Source organism: Argentina silus, assembly GCF_951799395.1.
Source record: "Argentina silus genome assembly, chromosome: 12".
Classification (NCBI taxonomy): Eukaryota; Metazoa; Chordata; class Actinopteri; order Argentiniformes; family Argentinidae; genus Argentina; species Argentina silus.
In genome coordinates this window covers 15,126,382-15,134,314 of record NC_139666.1, presented here as the reverse complement: position 1 = coordinate 15,134,314, position 7,933 = coordinate 15,126,382, and the positions used below count along the sequence as shown (strand labels likewise).

The 7,933-nt window shown below is 45.3% G+C and overlaps 1 protein-coding gene across 1 annotated transcript in view; it reads right to left on the bottom strand.

The window, feature by feature from the left end:
• Positions 1-496: 496 nt before the first annotated feature.
• epha3 (eph receptor A3) overlaps positions 497-7,933 on the bottom strand; it is a 77,909-nt gene continuing 70,472 nt past the window's right edge. The window contains exons 16-17 of the mRNA XM_083681248.1: positions 6,770-6,925; positions 497-2,654 (exon numbers count right to left, since the gene is read on the bottom strand). Coding sequence (XP_083537374.1) covers positions 2,549-2,654; positions 6,770-6,925 — 262 coding nt within the window. The 3' untranslated portion in view covers positions 497-2,548. The remainder of the gene's footprint in view (positions 2,655-6,769; positions 6,926-7,933) is intronic.

Below are 7,933 nucleotides of genomic sequence, written 5' to 3'. Positions count from 1 at the left end.
CAATAAATCTAGCTCCTAACTATACGTGATCGGATATGAAATGCTTTATTGAAACTGGCCTGTAACATGGATCTTTTCTTAGAGCAGAGGATCAGGGATTGGAAACAGGAGCAGTGTTGGTGGTGAGGAGGGGAGCTGCTGAGCAGATGTGTGTGTGAAAGAGGAGGTTACTGTTCGTGGGACTATACATCATAAAAGCAGCAGGTATTAAGATGGCTGTTACACCTTGTCTTGTAGTCTGCTTTGGCCTGTTATTCAATGAAAACTATGGTTCAATAGTATTATGATAAACTACTAACTATGATTTGGTTTTCTTTAGATTCATTGACAAGCACCATTAACAAGCAACAAGCACTAGCAGTATTTTGCAACAACACTAAAATACAGTAGGACCTCTTATGGGCAGAGATGGGGTTCTGTTCCTCTAAAATGCACGGCATTACAGTTGTACAGTAGATCACAACAAAGAAACACAGTGACACTTTTCTCCGCATTCATTTTTTAGAAAATATTTTGAGAATGTTTATTATAAAAATATAAATGTTTCCACTACAAATCATTTTACATTAGTAGACAGGGCCATCTACATTTGCACACACACACATGCACGCACGCACGCACGCAGGCACACACACGCACACACACACACACACACACACACACGCAGACACAATGACACACACGTCAATCTAAAGAAAGCAAAAAGTGTAGGGAGGGGTGCATAACAGTATTGCTCTTTCAAATGTTCATGTTTATAAAGTAAATATCAAAACACTGATAATGTTGTCACATAACTTACTGTATGCTACAAACAAAACATTCAACTTTGCACTGTATAATGTTAACAAATAAATAATAACAGGTCTTTATAATTGTTTTTTCTTCCATGTAAAAAAAAAACAAATATAACACAAAAAGAACATAAAATATAATACAAAGAATTGTCATCTTTTTTTTTTTTTTTTTTTTAAATGTTGCACAGATATTTTGTTCATTCTTTTATACATACAAACATTTGTACAAAGGGATGGCCATGTAGAGGACCGTACCGTAGTGCTAGTTGGACTGTTGGACTATCATTAACAGGTTGTTTACATATGTACATGCTAATAGAACACACAGCAGCAGCAGCAGCAGCGGCAGCTACAGCCAGGACGGAGGACGGAGGACGGATTGGACTGTTTTCCTCTCAGAGAAGGTGCACATCAGAGAGGAGTGACCGTATTGTTTTTCTGCTGGGATGAAACACACACTCTTAGAAAAGAGATGTGGAAGTGAACACCCTTCAGCACACACACACACACACACACGCCCACTTGAACTGACAGCAGCTCAGTGTTTCATGGACAATTATCATCACTCAGGACCGGACAACGGCCGTCGGAAGTAGTCGGTTGCATGGTACCGCCTCTTTACCCGCTCTCCCTCTTTCGTCGGCTCTCTCTCGCTCTCTCTCTCTTTCTCTCGCTCTTGCTCTCTCTCTCTCTTTTCTCTCTCTCTCTCTCTCTCTACCGCCCTTCCTTCCTCTCCCATTTTCTCTCTAGACCTCCCTTTCTCCCTCTCAGTACCTCTCTCTCTACCTCTCCCTCTGTTTCTCTTCTTGTTTCAGATTGAATGGAGAACATATACATCCTGAGATATCAGACAGATGGTGGGTATGCAGTGATGGTTCTAACTGTGTGATATCTGATAGGGTCTTTGCACCATCAAAGCAGAGTGACCAATGCCTTGCAGCAAACTACACCTGTCAGAGATTCATGGCTTCAGTTTGGAGAAAAAATGATAACTGATTATTATTATTGCTTTATGTATCACATTTACTGTATGCAAACATTAGCCTATGGCTACAGGGTCAATGGCTTGTTATAGTCCAGTGGTTGTCTCCTCTCTCTTATAGGACGGAGAGGTGTAGGACACTCATCTTGCTGCTCAGAGTTCATTTATACATCTCCAGATCAGGACGAGCTGCTGCTTTCTGCCATGTTCTACTCAAGGCATTTAACCACTCCCCACGCAGAGTGAAGAGCTGCCAGTCAGGTCCACTAGGAGGAGGAGATCGTGATTGGATAAGGACGCAACAAACCCCATCCCCATTGGGTCGCATGGGGCCCTGCTGACCAGCTCAGCCAATGACAGGAGCTCTACTACTGACTCAAGTCAGAGGTTCTTCCAACCCCAGCCCCAGCCCTGTATACCCCAGGCCCCAGTCCGGACCTGTCTACCTCTCCCATCTTCTGTGTCTCAGTAAGGCATCTCAGCGTTGGTGTGGAGGGTTGGACGGTGAGTCAGTCCTTCTGGGTCACACTGCTGCAGAACCTCCTCTATGTCCAGGCATGACAGCATCGTCATCATCATCGTCATCATCGTCATCATCATCATCATCATCTCTCTCCAGCCAGGCCCAGTGGCCCTCCCTCTGCACCATTATCTTCTTCATGTTCTCCATCCTCCTCTAGTTGGATTGTGAGTCCCTGTGAGTCAGAGAGAGCCTGACAGTCTGTCTCGGGTGGGTGGGTGGGGGGGGGGGGGGGGTGTCTCTGGCGGGCTTTTAGACAGGAACGGGGCCGTTCTTGGTGTGGGTCTCAAGTGCTTTGATGCTGCTCACTATCTTCTTCTGAGGGCCTACGATAGTCACACCAACCTTCTTTAGGTCCCTGTAGAGAGAGAGGGGGAGGGATGGAGAGGGAGGGAGAGAGAGAGAGAGAGAGAGAGAGAGAGAGAGAGAGAGAGAGAGAGAGAGAGAGAGAGAGAGGGAGGGGGAGAGAGAGAGAGAGAGAGAGAGAGAGGGAGGGGGAGAGAGAGAGAGAGAGAGAGAGAGAGAGGGAGGGGGAGAGAGAGAGAGAGAGAGGGAGAGGGAGAGGGAGAAGTGGAGATTGGGACTGTGTTACTAGCTGAGTATGTGACACGCTGTGACATTAATGACATGCCCTCAATGCTGCTCCTCCCCCTCTCCCCTGGCTGTCAATCACAGAGAATCGTGTTTCCCAGCAGGCCGATGGGCTGCCATAGCTCTGCAGTCAGCTGAGGGGAGAGTCACCCATTTTCCAGGCCTGACAAACAGACAGATGGTCTGGTCTATGTGCAGACATGAGGCCTCTATGACAGCTCCCATTATGGCTCTGTCACTGGGAAACAATGAGAAGCCAGAGTTGGAATGGCAATGTTGGAATGGAAAGTGTTTTGCGTCTTATGTGATTTGAGCGGGCACTTTTGCTGTGCTTTGTATGAAGTGGTTGGATGTGAGTGTGTGTGTTTTCGAGGGGAGCAGCACTGGCAGACAAATACACAAACTGACAAAATAAAAACTTAGCGATTGAGATACAGTAATTAGTTCCATACATCATGTGACATTGGTTCGCTCAGAGTTCTCTGTCAGAGTTCTCTGTTCTCTCCACTGTAGACTGTAGACACCAGGGGAGGCTGGTGGAGGTAGAAATCGGAGGACGGGCTCCATGTAATGCATGGAATGGAATGAGGAATGGTATCAAACACATATCCATGCGTAACAATGAGCCGTCCTCCGATTTCTACCTCCACCAGCCTCTCCTGGAAGACACACACACACATCTCATGCTATATGCTCTACAGTTAGAATGATCCACATACAGTGTATTACGACTTCAGGTCACAGCCACGGTTAAACACAGAACATAAAGAGACACAAGACCCAAAGTAGTGTAGTAGGTGTGACCCCTGGTATCAACATGGCAACACCTCCACAGCCTTACTCCTGTTGTTGTCTAATGTTACAGAAGCAGATTAGTAAAAGCAGACCTACAAGGTTAGGAACAGCACAGCTCAGACATGAACCGTCAACATATAGCTTCAGCTGCAGCTTTAGTGGGCTTTTCTGGAAGACCTTCTGTGCACAATATACAGCGCTTTATAGAGTTGTTAAGTTATATGTATCACGATGATCGTTATTATTCGAAAGCAAGCAAGGGGGGGTTTAGTTTTCAAGGGCAGCCAGCCAGCACACACTGCCTGTACTGGCATGAGGTAGAAATTACCCATAACCACATATCTAGGATCAGATTACACTACCCCTAATTCTAATCATAACTATCAGAGGTATGCAAACGAATCTGATCCTGTATCAGTGGTAAGGGGCAGCCTCTACCTACTCTACCTAGTCCTCCACCCACCATCCGGTTCCTCGAGGGGGGGGGGGGGGGGTGGGGGGGGGGGTGTTAGAGGGTGGTGATCCCCATGGAGGGCTCCCACTCCGGACATGTAGCCGCTGTGACATGGTGGACCTCTGTCAGGCAGATTCTATGGACAGAGTCAGGCCCAGAGACATGAAAAATGGATCTCTATGGTCAGGCCTTCAGAATGGTCACAGGCTACTATCTCTCTCTTGGTTTTAATGGTACACAGCGTTACAACTAACAACAATGCTCGTCAAATCATTATGAAAAATAAACAGATACATGATGAAGTATAGATACACTTATATAAAATATAAAAACACAAATGATGAGGTATCAAAGTGAAACAGGTCTGATCAGTGAATAATTAATACTAATTATTAAATAAATAACAGTGAGTAAGAATAAACATCACATAAGGACTGTGCACATGGTGGGCGTGTCGTTCTGTGGGTAGAGCTGACTCATCACGATTCCCATTAACGAGAGAGAGAGAGAGAGAGAGAGAGAGAGAGAGAGAGAGAGAGAGAGAGAGGGAGACGGGAAGACTTCAGGAGCAGGAATGTGAGAGTGGAGGAGGAGATGCCTAAACAGTGATGCCTAAATACCCTATTGTACAGTACAGCCTCTCCAAGTGGCTCTTGTCTCTAAATGCCACTCAGCAGATGAGTCCTCTGCGGTAGAAAGTTCCAGATTGATTTAACTTGTCTGGCACTCAGAGGTCAGAGTGTGTGTAGTACTGTGCTGAATTTCAAGGACGGGATTAAGTCAGTACTCATCAATGGAGTAATATTGAATCCTACACAGGGACAGCCTATCAGAGCTGGCCCAGGTGTGTCAAGGCCCTCGCCTTTACTGGATTAAACACAACTGTGATCCAATTCATGATCCCAGAGAGAGGGAGTTCATAGACGCTAGATTGAATGATCTTGTTAGCGAAAAACGTGAGCATACAGTTTATCTGTGATATATTCAATCAATGCTGTACGTTGAAATCTACTGAGTTGGCAATAGAATATCCCTTTTTTTTTTTTTTTTTTTTTTTTTTTACTCAGCAGTGATTGGGTGAATGGGATGCTTTCATTGATTAAAAGTATTCATGGATGAAATGGTGTGAGAAAAAAACACTACCTTGAGGTAAGAATGTGCTGCTTCAACAGTATTTTTGAACACCTAACCGATACCACTTGGACTGGTAGACATATAAAGGAACGGCAGACAGAGAGAAAGTCTACTGTCCTTATAAGGTGATGTTCTGGTGGGCAGATCTGGCTCCCAAGCAATTACATCTGGGCCATGAGTAACGGCTGGAATTTGATAGCCTATTTGCATTTCATTATTTATATTGACATCAGAACAAAAGGCGAGGTCTTAATGACTGCGGGGCCTTTTGTTTGGCTGTGTTGTCCAGGGGACCAGTGATACCAGACCACTGCTCCAAGACCTCTGCTTTGATCACACTGATTATAACTGTCCAATTATTTACACTGTCAAATACCTCGTCAATTAACACAACAGCAGGTCTCCAGAGCGCAGAGAGAAAGAGCGAGAGAGAGAGAGAGAGAGAGAGAGAGAGAGAGAGAGAGAGAGAGAGAGAGAGAGACAGAAAAGAAAGGGAGAGAGAGGGAGAGAGGGACATAGAGAATGAAAGAGAGAAAGGGACATACAGGAGGGAGAGAAAGGGGTGAGTGCTTGAGTGAGAATGAGAGAGAGAGCAAAACAAAGAGACTAAAGGAAAGAGAAAAACGGTCCAATGGCGGGCCAATACCCTGCATTTCCCATGACGCTCCACCATCGTCCCAGAGCCAAGATGGAGGTTTATTATTAGAGGCTGGCAGCAGCATTCTAAACCATAGATTCTGCCAGATCCACCCCTCTAAACCTGTTATCAGCCTGTCGATCCTGTCAGGAACCAGGGTCTTATTCCTCTGATGTCTCTGTCTCTCTCTCTCTCTCTCTCTCTCTCTCTCTCTCTCTCTCTCTCTCTCTCTCTCTCTCTCTGTGTCTGTAACAGTGAGTGTGGCTAAAGGTCTGTCATTATCGATTACAATCAAACTCCATGGGCCACGTTTAAGAGATTAGACCCACAGCGGTGCCTCTAAAGTAATGGAGGCACATTTGTAAACATGTTGGGCTCTGAGAGACTGGTATTAAATCTGGCCTAAAGTGGCATAAGAGACTTTCTCAGGGAAGGAGTGGTGTTCCTGTAAGCGCCTAGCCTCAGCTCTTTAAATCACTGTTAGGGCTTGGCCCGCAGTATCCAGGCCCTGTAAACACTTCTGACATGAACAGCTTAATGTGGCTCACATTGCCTGCTGTTACAGTCACAGCCATAAGACTTCAGGAAATAACAAGGGGAAACAGTAGGATATTTCCTCTTCTCATCAGTATTACATTATAGCAATATTCAAAGAAAACATGTCTCTCTGTCACTGGTTGGATCAAAGTCAATTAAGCTGTTTTCCATATATAGTTGATCTGCTTTGCAACTCTACGAAGTCCAAGCCAAAAATAATGAAGACCTGTGTCCAAATAGTGGATCATGGTTTCCTCATGTCGAAGCGATTCCTGTAAATATGAGCAGAAGCGTTATCACAGCATTCGTGGAGATGCTGTCTTACTCTGCGGAGGTCTTGGCCAGGGTGTCACAGGAGCTGTAGCTGACCCCAGAGAAGGCCTCCTTGCAGGGCAGTGTCCTCACGTTGTCCAGCCAGTCCCCCATGGTGTCCAACGAGGGCACCTCTGCACTGCTCCTGTCCAGGAGGAGGTTCGCTGGCCTGGAGGGGGGGGGGGGGGGGGTTAGAGAGACAGAGAGAGAGCGAGAAAGAGAGAGAGAGGGGGGGGGGGTGAGGGGAGAGAAAGCGGGAGTGAGGATGGGTGAGGGAAAGACATAGAGAGAGAGTGAGAAAGAGGACAAGGGAGAAAAATAAAAGGGAGAGAGAAAATATATGGATGGTTAGCCGAACATTGACGATACCTAAACCCCTTACGATGACGGGGTGAAGACAAGAAACACAATACAATCCCTCCAGTGGGTGCACTAGTCAGCTGTGGAACGCATCAGATGTAGATGATGTTATTATTGTGGAAACAAGCTCATAAAATCACATGCTGCAGAGAGAGAACACAAAGGGCCTCACAACCTGATACCTCGCTATGCCTCCACCACACACCACAGCGCACACACACACACACACACCACAGTGTGCGCACACACACACACACACACACACACACACACACACTGGGGCCTCCATAAGGAAATACCTGTGGAGAGGGGAGTCTACCCACAAACCCTTGCTGTTGCTCTGTTATGGAAAGCACTCCCCAGTGAAAGCCAACACATACATGAAAGTTGACTTTAACATATAGACATTTCTCATGATTTCCCACCATTCCTGTTTGCACTGTTTCTATAAAATGAATTTAATATACTGTAGTTCAAGCCTCCATGCAGTATCTGGGACGGGGTTTGCTGTACAAGAACATAAAAAAAAAACAATGGAAAGAAAGTGCGTTTGAAATATTCAACGATAATATCATTAAGAAAACAAGCATCAATTTCCTTATAATTGCATTCTTTTTTTTTCTACAATACAAACATTACAAAATTGCAGCAATACTGAACATTTATTAGATTTGACAGTTTCAATTAAATCAAATTAAATCAAATTAAATCTGTGTTCATGTAAACTCCATGTCAGTCATGAATAATCCAGGATGAAAGCATGTACAGTACATGCTGCAGGCACTGTTCTGCTGTGAGGTTTGGCCGAACCACCACC